Below are 20136 nucleotides of genomic sequence, written 5' to 3'. Positions count from 1 at the left end.
AATCGGGTTAGCTTTTGTTATGAACATTATATGCTCCAAATTTATAATGAGTGTTAGGTAAATATTCAAAATGCAGTGCTCTAATTCAAAATTCCTGTCAGGTTTTCATTTTGAACATTACAGAACAACACCAGGACTGTGGCTTTCCATGGGAAAGCCAGATGTGATGAAAAGCCCACCATGAAATCAAGATACAGAGACAAATTGAGTTTAAAGAAGCAACAAAAACTAATTAGAGCTCTATTTCCTTCACTACGTAAAACTGACCCAGGATAAGCCCAGCTTAAAGTAAAATTAAATTGTGATCCAGGCAAGAAGACGGTTGGTGTTCCAAAAATAAAATGAAAAAATAATCTAGGGTGTCAGTGAAATAAAGTCCCCTAATCAGACTGGTAGCAGGTAGATGCTGGTTGGCCTCAGTTAACATTAAGACAGACAAAACAGCAAAAAGTTTGTATTTCTAAATTTCAGTCTCTAATTCATCATCATGGTAACTGTAATGTATGGACTTGTGCTAAATCTCCCTCTTTGATTTAACTATAGCATAAAGCAGGTTGTCATTTTATTTAATTTTTGAGATTGAAAGGAGGGAAAACAAAGCTCTATATATTCGCATACTTCCATTAGATGGTTTAAGCAACTGATTCTGGGTCTTATATTTTTGCTTAGTGCTTATACCAAAAAAAAAAAAAAAAAAGGCATCAGAAAGCCAAGGCTTAAGCTACCGAAAGAGCTCAAATTAGAACTTACTACTAAGAAGGATCTAGTTCTCCTGAATGAGAGCTTTGGATTCAGGCACTGATTTGTAACCTACAAAAACGTTACTGTCGACTAAGAAGAGGAAGAGACCGGGGACCGGTGGCTAGCCTGTTTCTCATTACACAGGCTGCATTTTCTGGAGTCAGGAGGGCAATGGGGAACCTGGCTAACTAAGTGCTTCAGAACCTTCGTGTGTGCTGCATCTCAGAGGAGGCTGTGCAGAGTTCATCCTACCTGCCCAAGGAGTCCCCAGGATCTCTGCACGGGAGACCCCCTCGTCAGTCGGTTTTAAAGCGCCATTAGGAAAATGGCCCTTCCAGTTTGGGCCCATGTGTTAGACTAAACTGTGGTTTGTGTTGGTTTCCTCTTGCTCTGTTCCCAGTAGGGATAAGGTGCAGCTGCCACTGACCCTTCAAATGTATCTTGTTACACAATTTATTACTCTCGCGTATTTATACTCTGCCTCATTCCACAGAGGACCTGACATAACATATAATAAAATTAAAAAATGAGGCCGGCAGGAATCGGTAGAAACAGGAAGCAGGGAAAAGCAGAATGCTCATATGCGGCCAAAAATGGCTGCTACAGTTGAGCTCAGATTTAATTCCAAACTTCGGGGAATGTATTATTACCACTGCTGCTGCTGCTATTGATTATCATGCCATAGATGTAATTCTTGCCTCTCATAAGAGGGTATTTCAGCCTGTGGATCCTTCAGGACATAAATTGCCTTTCGTTTTAATCACACGGCAGTAGTGGTTTCCTCAAACAGGACATCAGTGGTTATTTTAAATAGAACTCGTTCAGAAATAGGATTCTAATGTACATATGGAATAAGACGCCTTGCTGTCTAATTTAGGCAAAGCTTCTTAACTCTTGCCTTACTCCAGTTTCTAATTTCAGAGCACCTGAGCTGTGCCAGACACTCTGCTTGTCTGAGACACAGCCTCTGCCTTCTGGGGTTTGCAATTCAGTGGGAGGGCAGAGACAAATAGTTACAGACTGTAAGAAAGCAGCGTGCACCTTAAAAGAATGAAAGAATATCCTAAAGAGAGAACCAAAGGCCAATCACATGAAAACATCCAACCACTAAAATAATAATATCGGTGTTAATTATGACGATAGCAGATGCCATATAAGAAACAGTTATTTGGTACCAGGCACTGTGCTAAGACACCTTGAAATGAGGAAGGTGAGAGAAGACTCTTGGAATGAAGAAACTGTGCCTTTAAGGGAGGCTCAGACCCTCACTTAAAGGCAGAGAGTCAATAGAGTAGGCAACCATCCAGTAATAATAAAACCAAGACCCCACTTCTGAATCCTGGGAACCTCACCACTATGGGATCCTGCCTCCTGCGTTCACAAAGTCAGACCTAAGTGAGCGGCACAGAGACACAGTCTGTACACCAAGACTGATAATATGAATAATCAGGAAAAAAAGGTACCCTCCTGCCAACACCGCCGCCCCCCGTCCCGAAAGCACATGTTTCAATTTCCATGAAAAGCATCTTTCAGAAATTGTAGAGCAATTCTGACATGAATCTCTGGCAAAGTTGAAGGACTGTAACTAAACAGGTGGCTGTGTGCTTTTAGAGCACGAAGCAGAGGCCAGCAGGGGCTCGCCTGGGCTGTGGAGAATAAGCCTCACTAAATTAACCTCATTTCTTTCTGTGAGAAGGTTATTTGATTGGTAGATCAGAGAGAACTAATTAGTCATATCTCACGATTTCAGCCCATATGATAAATTCATATTAACAGATGTGGACAAGAAGAGTCTTGTGATAGCCTTTTCATATGGGAGAGATGCGACCTTCATGTGGATTGGATTCATGGCGGGTTGAACAAGTGGGCCAAACAGGCTAGCGTCTTGGGTCTCAGGTCACTTTGCAGGTGCTCCCTCTTATAATGCCTCTGGAATCCATCCCTAATAATATCTTCGCCAATATTTTATTAATGACTTGGGTGAAGACCCAAAAAGACGTATTTACCAAGTTTGTAGAAGACACAAAGGCAGGCAACATAATCAATAGACATAGTCAAAGTGATTGGAGAAGCTGAAATGTGAGCTGGAAACCACCCAGGTGGAATTCTGCAAGGATAAACCTGGAGTTCTACAGTTAACGGCTGGGAAAATAAAATCTCAAGTCTAAAATGAGTGAAACCCACTTAAGAGTAGAATGGCTGATCTGTAAGAACTCTGAAGGTGTGTGGGATAAAACTAGTTGCCCCCACCCCCCCCAGATTCAATCTGAGACCACAATATGATGTGACTGTTAAAAGAGCTCCTGAGACTCCAAGCTGATTTTGAAAGGTCTGAAAGGTTTTAGTATAAATACCCTTGGTTCCCTTAGGCCCCTTGTGTTCAGGCCTGGAAGCCTCATTTCAAGGGAAATCATGTCACAGAAGTTACCCAAGGAATGATGATTAAGATTTTCCGGAGTCTTAAAATCAGGTTACCCAAGGAATAGAGAAACAAAAGGGACAGAAATATATTTTGAGCAATAACTTATGAAAATGTGCTAGAAATGTTTCCTGTGGCTTTCGTTCAATACTTAAACCCACATAAAGGAGTTGGTATTTTCTCCTCTTTACAGATGAGAAGCCTGAAACTGATAGCTTAGGTAATTGTGTGAAGTAAATGGAGAAACTGACACATGAATGCACAAGGGTCTCACTCTAAAGCTGAGGCATTTTCCAATTTATTATTCATGTAACCCCTATCCAGTGTTAAAACATTGATAATATTATCCAAGAGAAGATTAGACAAAGAGGGGACATGATGACTATGTCATACAGCATATGCCAGCCTTCAGTCACTACTTCCCATGCCTTCCTCTCTGCACCCCTCCTCTGCCCACTTACATTCATGTAAACCTTGACTCCTATGCTCTCTTCTACAATGTCTTTCCCATTCTATAAAAATGGGCTACGTGCACCTCCATCTAGATTCTAGCGTGTCCTGCAAGGCGGTGAAAGTGCCTATTTACTTCCTGGTGGGCCTGACTACTCTGTCAGCTGTTTGAAGGCAAGAGCCACATCCAATTTGGTTTTTATGTTTTCTTCATAACAGCTTTATTGAAATATAATCCACATGCCATAAAATTCACTCTCTTAACATGTGCAATTCAGTGGTTTTTAGTAGTATATTCCCAGAGGTTTGAAATCATTACCACTATCTAATTGTGGAACATTTCCATCATCCCTTCAAGGAACTGAATTGTGTTCCCTCCCACCCCCAATTCATATGTTGAAGTCCCAAGTCCCAATGCCTCAGAATATAGCCAGTAATTTGAAGATAAGGTCTTTCATGAGGTGATTAAGTTAAAAGAAAGCCAGTAGGGTGGGGCCCTAATCCAATATGACTGCTGTCCGTGTAAGAAGAAAGAAAGGGACACCCGGGCACATGCAGGATCGCACAGAGGAAAGACCCACGTAATGACACCGTGAGCAGGTGGCCATCTACAAGCCAAGGAGAGAGGCCTCAAAGGAAGCCAACCCTGCCATGGTGCGGGTGAGTCTATACATCGCCATACAGTGAAGGAACAGATGGTACTTGGCAGCTCACTATCAGCCCTGGAGCTCTCTAGTCACCACAAAGGACATTATGCAACCTTGCAATCGGAACCAGAGAACCTCCCAGGTTAAAGGCTAAAATGCCTTTGCACCCTCTCCTAGGGAGAGGAGGTGGACTGGTCATGTTGGGGGGAAATGATTTACACAGTTCAGACAGATGGAGAAGGTCCAGTTGATAGAATACTGTTAAGTGTGAGGCTTCATTTAAAATTTGTCTGACAGGAGGGATTCAAGAGCTGGTCTTTAGCAAGAGAGGGACATTATAAAAGTAGTATTCTATAAAATGGTCAGCCTTGAGCTTGAGGAAAGAGTAGAGTAGCCCACCAGTCAGGAAGCTGCTACAGATGTAAAATTACAGTGGAGAACAAGGTAAATTGGAGAGATTCTTAAGGAAAAACTGGCAGGTCTCTCGATAGGTAGTGGACAGAAAAGTCAGTCACATGTGACACTGTTTACCAGTTTTCAGAATCAGGAGTGGTAACTACCAGAAAAAAGGGATACTTTCCATTTGATTTCACTAAATTTCAGACATTGTCTGTATACTGAAATGGAGATTTCCTTTGGACCCTGAAAATATGAGACTGCTTAATGGCTGAAAGATCAAAGCTTGAGGTACAGGCTTTAGGATAATCTGCTCTCAGGTAACGGAAAATTAGGAAAGTAAATGGAGCAAATGTGAAACAACACCTATGCTTAAACATATCATCCTTCACCCAGAGAACATTTACCAGATAAACTTGAACTCAGTGAATCATCAGAAGACTAGATAAACTGCCTCAATGAGAAAAGCAATGAAAGCCAGTGAACAGTGACAAAACAAAGCATATTTTCTCTCATCAAGTGTGGCATTCAAGACCTTTATGTCTAAGTTTTCACGTGAGGTTATAAAGATCTGTTCAAACAAAATGGCTTCGCCCTTGCTAATTATTTTTAAACCTTCAGAACCAAAACAGTTCTACTACTTTGATTGCTACTGAACTATGCCAGGGTCTGTCATTTGGGGGGAGACTCTAATTGCCACCCCCTATGCACCTGCCACAATCCCCCTGCTAGCTGTGTTCAGGGCTGGCTTCATGGGCATGGACCTGTGCAGTCACACAGGGCCCAGCGATTAGAAGGGCCCTACACATGGTTTAATGCTCTGCAGTCACTGCTTTGAAATTCAAGGAACCTTGCATTTTCATTTGGTACTAGGATCTCACAAAAGAAGTAGCCAGTCCTGCCTGTGTTATTCAAACATAACTATTGCTAAGCTAATCAACTTCATTCTTGGTCACTGGATCAACTTTGCTTTTGATACGTGGGATGAAGTGAGGCAGGGCTCAAACCTGTCAATCCCCTATATGAATGCTCTTGACATGGAATGGGTGCGGGACCATGGCTACAGATGAGGAAGTCAAGAGGCCATAGGAGCATTTATAAGAACGGAAACATCTTCATCTCTTGGTGCAAATCAGGTGCTCAGAGCCATGCTACCACCAGTGGGACCACTTAAAAATTAACTTTCTGGCGTCAGTAGAAAAGGCCAAATAGAAATCAATTGTGTGCACACTTCGATACAAATGCTATTAAACACACCCCCCTCACACGGTGTGGGTGGCTCTCACTTTGGTTCCGTTCCTAAAGGGACGATCAGGAAGAGCTGGAGCACACTGACAGCTTCAGTGAGTGAGGAGCTCTCTGATGGGACTTTTATCACATTTCAAAATCAGGTTTTACTTCTTATGGGTTACACTTCCAAAATTCTAGCTTATGTCAGGCAAATATGACTATTAAGTCATAATAGTTTTACCCTAACTCTTCAAGAATGTCTGTAAAAATAACTAAATCTCCTCCTCTTGTATTTGAATCTCCAGCTCCAGAAAAAGTATGTTGAAATAAAATTGAAGCAATTCTTAGTAGTTTCAATGAGCTAAATATATTTTCATGGGACCAAGAAAAATAATACTTCTTCTTAAAATAATCTGAAAATGCATTTGCAGTGGTAATTAAAGGTTATCCTAAACTAGAGATCAGTAATGCCTTGTAGCTACCTGGGATTTTTATAATGCTTTTTTTTATTTGAAGCATCCTCATAGAACTATTATAAAATTAAATAAAATCATGTTATTGAAATATTTTGTTTTTTCAAAGGAAAAAAGTTATATTATTATTGATGGAAAACAATAGAAAAAGACAAGTTATGGGACTTACAGGATCAAATTTGACCAATTTTATGTTCATAGAAAATTTAGACAAAAGAAAATTAAATACTTCATCCTTAATCAAATACACCGGTTTATTTTCAAAATTTAATGGTTAAACCTTCAATTAAGATACAGAAAATCTTACATTTGTTTTCAGTACCCTAGCACACCTTAGATTTGAACCAATCACCTCTCCTCAATTACCTCAGCTATAACCAGAGATAAATCCTGTCACCCAGAAAGACATATCTGTGAAGATCAGGGAGCTAACAGGTTAGGCTGTCTGAGGATCTAAAGATGGGGTGACTTCCCTGCCTTGTCTATATTGTAGTATAAGTTATTTAAGGGAACTGTAATGGAAGCTTTAAGACTTCAAGAGATAGAGATGAGTCAATGGGTTTTATTTATTTAAAATACAATGATAAACAATATCCAGATATTGTACCAACAGCTTTCAGCCCTCAGCCTGAAAAGGGGACCCTTCAATGCCTAAACAGCCCTGATCCAGAGCTGGCTCTGTTTTCCCTGAAATTGGAGGCCAAAGACAGGAGGGGGTACCTGCCCCTGTGGAGGGCATCTGCTCTGACCCCCTTTGTTGCCTTCTGTCAAGGCAGAAACTGGGGGCCCTTGATGACACAGCTCATATTAGACCCATCTGCTCCCCGAGAGGAACCACTAAGGAAGGCATCTGGAGGCTTTCCGGCTCCACGTAGAGGAATTTCCTGAGGGCCAGGGAACAGCACATGGAGTGTGCCAGTCACTGCTGAAGGACTGAGATATTTCCAGGCACGGAATGAAGCTGAAGCCTGGAAAATAGAACATCCCTTTGAAAATGCCTCGCTCCTAAGGTATCCTGGGAGACCCTGTCTGCAAGGGCTGGGGTGAGGGCAGCTACCCCCTTCCGAGAACTCCCATCCCAACACGGGGGCGCCTGCTCATCACAGTGTGAAATCTCTCCAGCAGAGAAAGGCCCACAATGAGACGGAGCCCAAGAGAAGCAGCCAGGGATTTCATAAGCATCCCTACTGACCTCAAGGCAGCGAAACGAAGTTAGAGCCCTCATGGGAAAACCCGGGTGCCATTTCTCCCCACCCACAGTCGCCCTTATTTCCCCGTAAAACAGCGCCAACCCTCCAGATAAAGAACTGAATAACCATACTTAGGCCTCTCTGCTCTATTGCCCAGACGTGGACATACTATGTTATGCAAATGGAAAATGTTGTGTCCCTGTGCTACTGAGAAAAACAAGAGCTTTCGTAATAGGGTTTGCTCCACAAGCCCTTCCGAGTCCTTTCATTTGAGTTGTCAGCCAAGTGACTATTTACTATCATTTTCATACCAAACACAATATGAACTATTGACTAGCATTTATCAGATAGACACTTCCTGCCTTCTTTCCCTGTTTTATTCTTTCTGTAGCATTTAATCATAGTCTAGTACATTATATAATTTTATTCATTGCCTTTCTCCACAGCCCTACCAGAATGTCCCGCCCTGAGAACAGTTTGCTGGGTTTGTTGCTGTATCCCAGGCCTAGACCAGCACCTGACTCGATACATGGACCAAAGCTGGATGAAGACATTCCCAATGTAAGTTACTAAAGGTAAATAGTGCTTCCTACTTGTCAATGACCGAGTGACGAGTGACGCTGCTGCATTAGGCGCTTGGCTGAGACAAACTGGGTCATTTCTTTCCTCCTGCAGGACCTGACAAGATGAATCTTCGCATAAAAAGAGTGACCCCTTCTCCGCCTGGGAACAGGGAGACAACATGGCTCTCCTGTCCCCGGGGGGCCGTGGCCTGGCCAGTTCATTCAGACATCAGCCCTGCCGGAGGCTGGGCTTTCTGCTACCTCTGGAAAGAAAGGGAAAGTAAGTTCAGCCTTGGAGTGAGGAAGAGGGAGGGACAGAGAGGAAAAGCTGCCCCACTGCACCTCTGAAGGTTTCACACAGGAGGGGACACCCCTCAATCTAAGTTACAAAACCCATGTCCTCCGAGTGGGTGGGCCCAGATGTCCTTCACTGGATGAGCCTCTTTCCCTGCAGCCCCTCCAGGCTTCTCTTCTGCATCAGGGTTTATCACGAACGTGGCCAAAATGGCCTTTCGCTCAGGGCTGCAGATTCAGGAAGGGCTTCAATATGGACTTTTGACAAGAGCTCCAAGCCAGGTGACCTAGCCTCTGTCTCGGGGACACACTGACAGCTCCGACAGGTGCTCTCTATCAGACTTTCCATGCAGTCCCCATTCCCGGGCCACCCCAATACACTAGGAACTAAATTTTATAATAATTCCATAATTACCTTGTTAGGAGAGTCACATAGCATTGTGTTTTTTTGGTGTTAATTTTTTGTTGTTAATTTTCAATATACCCCGTTTTCTTGTTGCCCTGTTTTAGAAAGTCTTTAATAGACTTTAAAAGAAGGGAAGTGGCTCAGATGTGTCTCAACCCCTAAGAGGCCCTGATCTCTCTCACCCCATTGGCCCTCATAACAGAGCTATTTGCATTCACATCCTACTTTCAGCCCAAATGCCAGATCCTGGAAGACAATGGCTGTAGCTGCTTCCTCTCTTGGGCAGCCACCAACTACTTGCTGGTTGAACAAAAGTGCACTTGGCCATTCTCATGGACAGTGGAGAGTTAAGTTTGGATAAATCACGGCTTTTTCTTTTCAGATAGAGCACATAGACATTTTTGTATACACATAAACCAGGAAATGTGCATCTAATACATAAGAAACACCAAACCCATTTCATGCCAGTTAAAATAGTCTGTGAAGATGAAAAAAAAAATTCAAAATTTATTTCTCAGCTGACTTGTGCTTTACCAAGGAAGAAATTAAAAGCATGGTAATGATCTATTTTTGGCCTTTTATTCATTTAACCAGTAATATGGAAATATTGGTAGACTAATTAAATGAAGATGACATTGTGGGCCCTGATTTAATACTGCCAGTGGAAATACAGCCGCAGCTTAATAGTTGATCTACATGTTACATTACCACCATCTGCTGTTCATAACGGTGACTTTTTAATAGTGACTTTCATTCTAACTCCCCTTACTGAATCTTTTGTAAATTTAAATAACACATACGCTTATGACCACTAATTTCAACATGGTGTTCATGGGTGTCCAACAGGGGTAGCATTGCCTAAGTTGGGCTCCTCGGTACACTAGTACTAATAAGAAGGGCCCGAAAAGAGGGGAGACCAGTAGTTAAACAAATTTGAAAAAAGCTCTTGAAGAATTACAATTTATCCCAGTAAATTTAAGGCTCTGAAGAGTCCCTCAGCAAAATAAAATAAAATAAAATAAAATAAATAGTGGAACGCAATTGAGAAAACAAGTGTTTTCTAAACTTGTTTAATCATGGAACTTCCCCCCTCCCCTTTTTGTTTTAATCCTCACCTGAGGATATGTTTTTCATTGACTTTAGAGAGAGGGAATGAGAGAGAGAGAAATACTGATGTAAGAGAGAAACATCTATCGGTTTCCTCCAGCACACGGGCATCAAACCCGAGACCCTTCGGTGCACCTGATGATGCTCTAACCAACTGTACCACATGGGCCAGGGCTGGAACTCCTTTTTATACAGAAAACCCATTAACATGTTCAAAGGCAGCAGCATTCGGTGCTCTTAGTGCTTAAGGTAAGAGGACACTGAGCCTATTCCAAAAATCATAGCTGTAAATGTTTCATTATATAAAATGCCTAAAGCAATCTAGGCAAATTTACAGCACGGTTTTTGATTATAAATACTTTGTCTCCAGATTTACACGTTTTCTTATATCACTTCCAGGAAAACAGGGGGGCAAAGGATCACTGTCGTCACTAACCCTTTAAGTTATTTCAGAAAGTGAAAACTCATCTCATCACTAGGCCTCGATAACTAGCGCTCCCCAAAAATACACCTAATAGCAAAGAGGAGCAAACTCCTACGCCTGGAATGGGACTGCCAAAAGCAGGACATGTCTCTGAAATCTCATGCTTTATTTTTAAAAGTCACACAAGACATAGTGACGTTTGTGAAATGACAGATGTTCAGGGTTATTCACTGCAGCAGCATTTTTAATAACAAAAGATTAAAAACAACCCAAAAGCACATCGACAGGAAAGTGGATAAATTATACTATGGCCATACAATGGAATGTACTATGCAGCTCTAAACCAAGAATGGAGACAATCTCTCTCTACTAACACAGAAAGATCTCTAAGATACTTTTGCATATGAAGAAAAGCATGAAACAGAAATATGTAATGTGCTAGTTTTTATCAAAAGGGGCAAAAATAAGAATCTATATTCCAGAGTTGCTTATCTATATATATAAAAGCCTAAGCAACCATTACGACCAGTCGACTGAATGACCGGTTGATTAAACGACCGGTCGACCAGTTGCTATGATGTGCACTAACCACCAGGGAGCAGACGCTCAACACAGGATCTGCTCCCTGGTGGTCAATGCACTCCCACAGCCAACCTCCTGCGGCTGGCCAACCTCCCGCGGTCCCTCCCCGCAACCAGCCTGCCCAATCGGCCCCTATCGGGACTGGGCAAGACGGCCCCAATTGGCCCGATCGCCGGCCAGACCAAGGGACCCCACCCATGCACAAATTTGTGCACCAGGCCTTTAGTATATACATAAATCAACTCTGGAAAAATTCATAGGAAACTCTTAAGAGTTGGTCATCTTTTGGGAAGAAGGGGACAAGAATGAGAGGAGACTTAACCAGTACACCTCTTTATATTTTTTAAGTCATATAAATGTGTAACATTAAAATATTAAAAAAACAAAAAATTATGCAGAATTTTCACTCCATTCACGACATATTTACATTTATCTTCAAAAATATTTTAAATTACCCGTCTATTTTCACAATAGTAAAACTAAATCTACATTTAAACTCCTGCTTGGTGGGTCACCTGGGGTATCATATGTTGTCCCAAGTATGGGTTTAGGCAATTTAAAACTTGCTTAAACATTTAGCCTTTATTCCCTTTAGAGAACCAACACAAAAATATCTGTAACCTCTACTTAAAAAATGCTTGCTCAACAGTTTGGGATTTTTACCTACAGGCTGGGGTTTTTAAAACATGCAAGGTTGCCCTGGCCAGTGTGGCTCAGTTGGTTGGGTGTCATCCTGCACACCCATAGGTTGCCGGTTTGATTCCGGTCAGGGCACATGCCTGGGTTGCAGCTCAATGCCCAGTAGGGGGCATCCAGGAGGCAGCCGATTATGTTTCTCTCTCTTCCTCTCTCTAAAAAAATCAATAAAAATATATTTTAAAATAATAATAAAAAGATAACATAGTAAGGTTTACCCCAGGGTCTTAGAACTCTCATGCTCAAAATCTGTGCTGACTTACTTTTTGGAAGTGACCACACAGAAAGTACCACCACACTGAAATGGCAACTCAGAATGAGAAGCGTCACAGACTTCTGCCCATTCTTCAGTACCAGTGTCCAAGGATAAGCCAAACCTTAACAACAAACCAAACCGCTGCTTCACAGCCCAGAGCAACTGGAGTTTCAAACTCTCCAATTATTTCTAATACATGGTTTTTAAAATGATGATTATAAAATAAATCAGTCTGGCTTAAGCCAAACAATTTCCTATTACATTTCCTAAGATTAAAAAATTAGGCTTCTTTTGGGTGTACTTTCACAGCACTTTTATGATTTTTATATAACATATGTGAAAAACATGACTTTTCTTTCTATGAAAGCTATGGTCCGATACATTGAAAAAAATACATTTCTTTGATGGAACAAGCAAATGTAATATGACTAATGTCAATAAAATGTACTACAAGTACCTGCATTTTATCCCTGAAAAGATATCCTAACGACAAGTTCTGTGTCCTTGTTTACCTCTTAGAGTGATTCAATAAACCAACAGGGCCATAAATGTCTCCCAGGTTCTCTCAAACTGTAATTTTATTTCTAGGCATAACCAAGGCCAGAATTCAAAAGACAAACAGCGTGAGTGGCTGAACCAATGCAGCATGGCCAGCAGGGGGCAGTTCCTCACTGCTTTCATCAACTCTGATTCCGTTCGAGGGCTGTTCCCTCTGGAATCCCTTCAGAGAAACAAACAGGCAGCGGGGACTGCGTGGCCTTAAATCCTTGCTGCCGTCTCCTGAGGATCTGGAGGTGCCTAAGTGGCAGAATGATTCCGCCTTCAGGTTGGATTGCAGTTGTAATAATGAGTTATGAATAATTGATCACTGGGCAATGAATTATTCAGGCGGGCACACAGTTTCCAAGGAATCGTGGCGTGAGCCTCGCTAATAGCATAATACGAGCCAGAGGCAGCAGCGGAGGGGACACCCCACAATTACCCCACCTGCAGAGGCCTGGGTAGTTAGCGCCTCCCAGCGTGGGCTTTTCAATGAGCGGCCATATTAGTGCCTTTTGAAATTGTATAAAGTATAAGTCCCCACAGGGTACCCTCGTGTCTGTCCAAGTGTGGTTATGAAATACTGCCCTGACCTCTTCACCCATCAGACCCGGGCATTTGTCATCAGCTGAGGACAACCTTTGCCAGCTGAACTGAAAACTAGTGTTGAACTGATGTGTGCTTCTCTCACATCGATATTTCTTTCTGTCTTTCCCTCTCTCTTCCACTCTCTCTAAAAATTAATGGAAAAATATCCTCGGATGAGGACTTAAAAAGAAAGAGATAGCAAGGCTTACTTAAAATTCAACTTCACCTATGTGTCAAGTCCCGTCCATATCGAACATCCAAATGCTTCACTACCTAAGTGATGTTAAACGGCCTTGCAAATCACATCACTCATTGATCCTTCTTGTAATTTTCACTTCTAAAACAATTTTTAAAATAATAGAAACTACTCCTTAGAGTGCAACCATCATTGTGCTGAAATATCTCTGAAAGGGCACATGAATTAAAAGCATCTGATCAACAAGTAGCAAACCCAATGTTGTAAAAAGTGGATGGGCTGATCTTGGCTGAAACCCACAGTATCTGATTTCTGCAAGGCCCATGAGATGAAAGACACAGCGAGAGAGGGAAGGAAGCGCTGTCATGCCACAAATCTTCCTCAAATCTCCCCTGGGGAATGCGGGTATAGTTGCTTGGTTTTTTTTAAGGGTTTCTCCAAGTCCAAACTGATAGGAAATTAGGAACATCAATCAAACTTTCGTTAAAATGCCGGGTGCCTATCACATATGGGAGAAGTTGAGAAAACTGGCACCCAAACACATCCTAATCAAAGTTTCAATATCCCCAATTTTCCACTCTTAGAAATTTGGCAGCCTAGAACACAGGATAAGAGTATCAATTTACACTCCCGGTAGAGGGGACAATTTGCATACTACACTTTTATTATATAGGATAGATGATACCACAATTCAAGTTTTCAGTTCAAAAGCGTTATAAAGGTGGGTGCCAGCCAAAATGTGCCCACACCTACTCCCGGGTCAATGCATATGTCAAAAAGGGAGCCAGGTCATTTCAGAATGAAGGGACTGAGAGAGAAGATGCTTCCCTTGCTGATCCTGTGGGAGTAAATGGTGGCACAGAACTCCCTGCTGTGTGCCAGGCAGAGTGCTGGGCTGTGTGACCCGCCGAAAACTATTGGTGGAAAAACTCTCCCAAGGAGGCTGCTTGAACAGAACCGAGAACAAGAAGGGTTCCTTACAGATTACACCTGACAGTGTCATGCTCACTTTGGGGTCAGGAAATTAAAGTTAGTCCCCCAAAATATTCTGACATCAACCGATACAAATCCTGAATTTGGTTATTGATGTTTCTCTGCAGTTTATTAAAAATCAGCTCAGGCCCTAGCCAGTTTGGCTCAGTGGATAGAGTGTCAGCCTGCGGACTGAAGGGTCCCAGGTTTGATTCCAGTTAAGGGCACATGCCTGGGTTGCGGGCTCGACGCCCAGTAGGGGGTGTGCAGGAGGCAGCCGATCAATGATTCTCTCTCATCATTGATGTTTCTATCTCTTCCTCTCCCTTCTTTCCGAAATCAATAAAAATATATTTTTTTTAAAAATCAGCTCAGTCTTTGCTATAATACATCTCACCAAAAAAGGCTTTTTTTTTGGGGGGGGGGGTGGAGGGTGGACTTTTACTATACTATATCCATAAAGTTTTGTTCTTACATATTACACACTCATCCTTAAAGTGTTTTATTTACTGAATAAATGAGACAAAATAATATTTAAAATAATAGGCTTACACAAATCTTGTGTTTTTAAAATTTGGGGTAGTCAGCAGTGACAAAGAGACCAGCATACCCAATTACATTTTTAAAATTATTACTTACTAAAATTGCTTAGATATTCCCCCATCTCATACATTTAAATGAAGAATTATATTCCTTATTTTCTGGGGGTATATTATTCAGTGTTAGCAATGCCATTAGGTTCCCTACTCAAATCCACCAAAGCAATACATCAGAATAACGGAGTGGGATAAATAAAGAATTTAAACTGCTAGTCTGAAAATCTAATAAATATATTATAGTAATTTGTCTAAACTCTTTTCCTGTCGACAATCCATCTGTTTTAAATAAATCACTTTTGTTTTCTTTCAAACAAAAGTAATAATTTCTAAATGCTTGTTGGTGATTCAGTGTTCAAAGCCAGCTTTTATTGGCCCCCTGCCCAAGCCACGATGAGACTGAGGGTTTCCCTGCATCCTACGCATCTCAAAATACTTCATTTTTTTAGTCATTTCTCATCTGTAAATATTAAAAACCAGATAAAAAGCCCATAGCTTCTTTTATGCTAATACATGCAGCAAAGCAGCCTCAGGCAAATGTAAATTATTTACCCCAGAACCGTGGTCGAAAAACCGCGGCTCGCAAGCCACATGCGGCTCTTTGGCCCCTTCAGTGTGGCCACGAAGTTTCAATCGCACTGTACGTGTGCGCCCGCACGTGGTATTTTGTGGAAGAGCCACACTCAAGGGGCCGCAGTTTGCTGACCACTGCTCCAGAACATCAATGTCATTACCGCGACCCAGATAAGTCAAAGTCACTGTGCGCCTTTGCAGTTGCTTCTTTACCCTTTCATCTCCCAAACCTTCAATGTGCTAAGATGGCCAGGATCTCAGAGGTTGACTTTATCCCACACAGGGAGCTGGCAAAGCCCACAATGAAGTACAAGTTCAAATTTATCCTTTTCAGGTTTACCTAGGAGGAGCCTATGCACAAGATCTTGCAGAACACAAGCTATTTTATTTTTTTTTCTTGTGACTTTTTAAAAAAATATATATTTTATTGAATTTTTACAGAGAGGAAGGGAGAGGGATAGAGAGTTAGAAACATCGATCCGCTGCCTCCTGCACACTCCCTACTAGGGATGTGCCCACAACCAAGGCACATGCCCTTGACCAGAATCGAACCTGGGACCCTTCAGTCCGCAGGCCGACGCTCTATCCACTGAGCCAAAATGGTTAGGGCAACACAAGCTATTTTATAGGAGATTTTAATATTCTTTCCTGTTATAATCCCTCTTAAAAGACTGAAGATTTTAAGGAACAGAGACCTGATCACTATAATGAAACACTGAAAAAAAAAAATCTTATCTGAAACAGCAAAATGGAAAGAAATGGTTAGTTTCCTCAAATTGCTTTCATAACCCTCTACCATAGAGGCCATTGAATCTTATTAAGTTAACTCAGCCCACTCGATCACCCGATTTTCCCTTCACAGATACCCACTGGAGAGAATTCCTGGTCATAATATAGAAATAATAGCTTTAATAAGTGTACACGGACGGGGCTCAAGGTTGGATGCACTAAATCTACTGATGTTCTGCTTACAAATCAAAACTCAAAACTCAAAGTAAGGATACGTTAAAATGATTACATAAATCACACAGAAAATCCATGAATAGTTTTTAGTAGGTGCAATACACCAACACTAGCTTTGCTGAAGGCTATCGGCTACTAAATAGAAATTACTGCCACATTCTGAGTCGCTGAAAGCTTATTTCAAATATAAAATCCATGCATTCCAGTAAGAACTATTACTCATTTTTTTCTATTACTCATTTTTAATTGTTTGACACCATCAGACTACTATAATCAATGTATTAATTCTCTAAGAAGAAATAATGTCCTTTTTTATAAATAGTGAAAATGTACTCATGAAAGGAAGCTCTTTGGTTCATTTCTTACAATATGAAAACCAATTTCTCCATTTCTCAATGTGTCAGAAATAAACTTGAAATGGATGAAGTCCTTTTTTTTTCTTCTAATTACAACTGAGAATCTCAGCAAATGTGGCCATAATTCATAACTGATTTTTTACAGAGAGGAAGGGAGAGGGATAGAGAGTTAGAGCCAGGGGTCGAGCTAAACACAATATGCTCCAGTTGAAAGACCCAGAATGCCCATTACTTCTTAGTGAATGGAGCTTGGTTCTTCATTAGTTTGATTTAAAAAAAAATTTTTTTTAAATAAATTTTGGACAGATTAATAAAAACATAAAATTATGAGCTAGGATTAGAACAACCTTTAGGGATGAGTTAACATTCTACACACATTATACCAGAGTTTCTATAATTATGAAAGAAAATATTCTCAAATATTGTTTTATGAATGACACGATGCAGAATAAAATAAAGGAAAAAGCTCTATCCCATTCTCTGCTAATTTTAAGTTTAATTTTACTCTACTGTGATAAAACAGAAATGCCAGATATTTATGCCAAAAAGAAAACTGTCTTCAAACATAAATTAAACAAGTGGAATGGCTGTAGAGCCTTTTTATTTTTATTCCATAGCTAAAACAGAAAGTCAATAACAATGTAAAGGAATGTGGTGATTACCTTGTAATTAAAATTCACAAATTCACATTATATGAAACATCTCAGTGGTAGAATGGTGCCCCCAAGTGGCATAATGATAAATTGCAGTGCACTGATGGAAAAGTTAGAAACACTGTGTAACTGTTCCATTTTGTCAAGTTCTTTGATTAATCTAAAAGTGCATATGTGGACCTATCTTTCACAGAGGCTAGTAATAAGTATCCTACAGACCATCTTAGACTCATGGCCTACCTAAGTCACTCCTTTAATAAGTAATACCAAGGGATAGTGTGGTATGTAAAGGTATGATACCTTTTCCTTATTATCTCAAAAGGTTAGGGGTGTGTCTGTAAACAACAAAAGGAGTGTCAGATCTACTCTGACCTATTAAGGGAATAGCATTCATAAAATTATAGAAATTAAAAAAGAAGAATTAATTTTCTACCCATATCTAACATTAACCTGTGTTTATGGCCTAATACGTAAAGCAGAATTTAAAACCTTACCCAACTAAATTGCTCGAGAATGCGTGGTGCTAATTTATGTGCTTTGCTCACAAACTAAAGGTTCAACTACCAACACTCTAGGGTAAGAATCTAAAAAAAAAAAAAGCTAGTTTGGCTCAGTGGATAAAGCATCGGCCTACAGACTGAAGGGTTCCAGGTTTGATTTCCGTCAAGAACACGTACCGAGGTTTCAGGCTCGACCCCTGGCCCTGGTTGGAGTGTGTGGGGGAGGTAACCAATCAGTGTTTCTCTCTATCGCTCCCCCTCCCTTCCACTCTCTCTAAAAAAAATCAATGGAAAAATAGCTTCAGGTGAGTGTGTATATATATATATATATATATATATATATATATATATATATGTTATGTTATACAGTTAAAATGGTCAACATTCTGAGGAGCAATTTCTTTTGAACGGTTATAGAGCTACAAAAGAATACAGAATTTTTATAATCTCTAGAAATTTCCTTGAAGAAGTTTTCAAAATTGCATGCTTGACACCAGATTTCTTTGACAGATTTTTCTCTTAAAAGTGGAATGCAAAAGAAAAACTTCTGTTTAATAGAGTGTTCCAATTATAAGTTATTGGGTGATGATTAGATAATGTTTTATTAGGCTTCCTTTAATTATTTAACTTGGATTGTTTATAAGATGAATCTCAAACTGTAACTGAGTGATAATTATATGTAAGACAATATGATATCTATATTTTAGTTATCTCTTATTTATTTTAGAGAGAGGAAGGGAGAGTGAGAGGGAGAAACATCTATTAGCCAACCTCTCCGTGCATGGGACGAAGCTCAACAAACAAAGCTACACTGGCCAAGGCAAAATAAGCTAATTTTAGATGGAACCCATGTTTGGCTTAAATATCCAATTTGAGAGCTGTCTAACCACAGATTTTGAAAAACTCCATAGAAAAGGCAAAGAATATTAATGCCATAGTTCCTTTAGCACACCCTCGTCACCTCAAATGTGAATTTCCATTTGTTTACATTTCATAACATTTCTAAAACTCAGTCATTATAAACAATTCTTATTCTATCATTCAAGAAGTCCTGATCAAGTTAAGTTGAAGCAATTTGTAAGTGAGAGTCTGGATTGCAGAAAAGTCTTATTTTCACATAATCTATCGCATTTCCCTTCTCTAAGTCATTTGGGTACTTTAATCACCTGCTGAAATGCCTTTAAAAATCTTATCTGAAGACACCATTCAAGGAGCTTTTTTATCTCTTACTAAATTCTTTCATGTAAAGAGCAAAGTGAAGAGTACTCTGTAGCTTTAATCAGCTAAAAGTTGCACATATGGGCATCCCAGTCAAGATGTGCAGGAAGTATTTTAACCAAAGGACTTGTATGCCCGCATATTAGCATAACCAATGGACACAGACACTGGGGCGGTGGGGGCTTGCCCGGGGTGGGAATGGCTGGAGGGAGAGGGTCAACTGGGGAAAAAGGAGACATATAAAACTTTAGACAATTAAAAAAACAAAGTATTTTTACTTACAATTCCTCTCCTCGCTTGGCTTTCTTGTCTAAAACCAGGTAGACAGTTCCAAAGCTCCCACTGCCAAGTTTCCGTTGAAGTACATATCTTCTTGCAATCAAGGTCTTTGGATAAGTGGAAGCGGCTATGGATCCACTCACATGTTTAGCCGCCTCTTGGAATTTCAGCATGGCTCCAAATGCGAGAGAACTGGGTTCTTCGTTTATAGAAACAACATTCAAGTCTCCTAGGAGATGGTCCAATTCATCCAAGTTGCGCCAGTCAATGCCTTAAAGATGGAAAGTGCAGGGATCAGGTCTAAAGGATGTTAAACTCTTCCCAACATAAAGCGTACGTTTTTGGCAGCGACACCTGCACCTTGTTAGTGGACTGAACGGCACTATGTTGGTTACCTTTAACAACTTGAAAGGAAAATGTTACAAGGTGGGAACACCGAAGATCCCAACAGAAGACCGTCTTTCATAGGAAGAGAGCCTTCCCTCATACATGCACATCTGGCAAAACCGAGTTACACTCAAATCCCCCCAAGTTCTGAAATGTATATGTATTTTCCCATCAACAATCTGTTTAAGATATATACTCCCCACTTACTCTTTTAAAAACACTCAAATATAAGAACATTATCATTTCCTTAGATCTATACATTTGCATCAGCCTTTTTGTCAGTCTTTTTTCCGACCATATGTCTATTTTGATGAACAAAATATGGAGTTAAGATTAAACCAGAAATGAGCATGGTGCTGGTTTCTTTAGACTTTTTCACTTCTGTGGACTTTAAACCATGGGATTTGCATTTCTTAAAATAGATGTGAAAAGCGATGAGGA

The 20136-nt window shown here is 40.5% G+C and overlaps 1 protein-coding gene across 4 annotated transcripts in view; it reads right to left on the bottom strand.

The window, feature by feature from the left end:
• NEK11 (NIMA related kinase 11) overlaps positions 1 to 20136 on the bottom strand; it is a 150973-nt gene that overhangs the window by 125418 nt on the left and 5419 nt on the right. For all 4 annotated transcript variants that reach the window (XM_070433390.1, XM_070433391.1, XM_070433394.1 and 1 more), the window contains exon 2: positions 19312 to 19579. In XM_070433390.1, the coding sequence (XP_070289491.1) occupies positions 19312 to 19481 (170 nt within the window). In that variant the 5' untranslated portion in view covers positions 19482 to 19579. The remainder of the gene's footprint in view (positions 1 to 19311; positions 19580 to 20136) is intronic.

The sequence above is a fragment of the Myotis yumanensis genome, unplaced genomic scaffold (assembly GCF_028538775.1).
Source record: "Myotis yumanensis isolate MYYU_CA2020_CCGP unplaced genomic scaffold, mMyoYum1.0.hap1 SCAF_14, whole genome shotgun sequence".
NCBI lineage: Eukaryota > Metazoa > Chordata > Mammalia > Chiroptera > Vespertilionidae > Myotis > Myotis yumanensis.
Note: the sequence above shows the minus strand (reverse complement) of the source record. Positions and strands in the feature narration are given on the sequence as shown.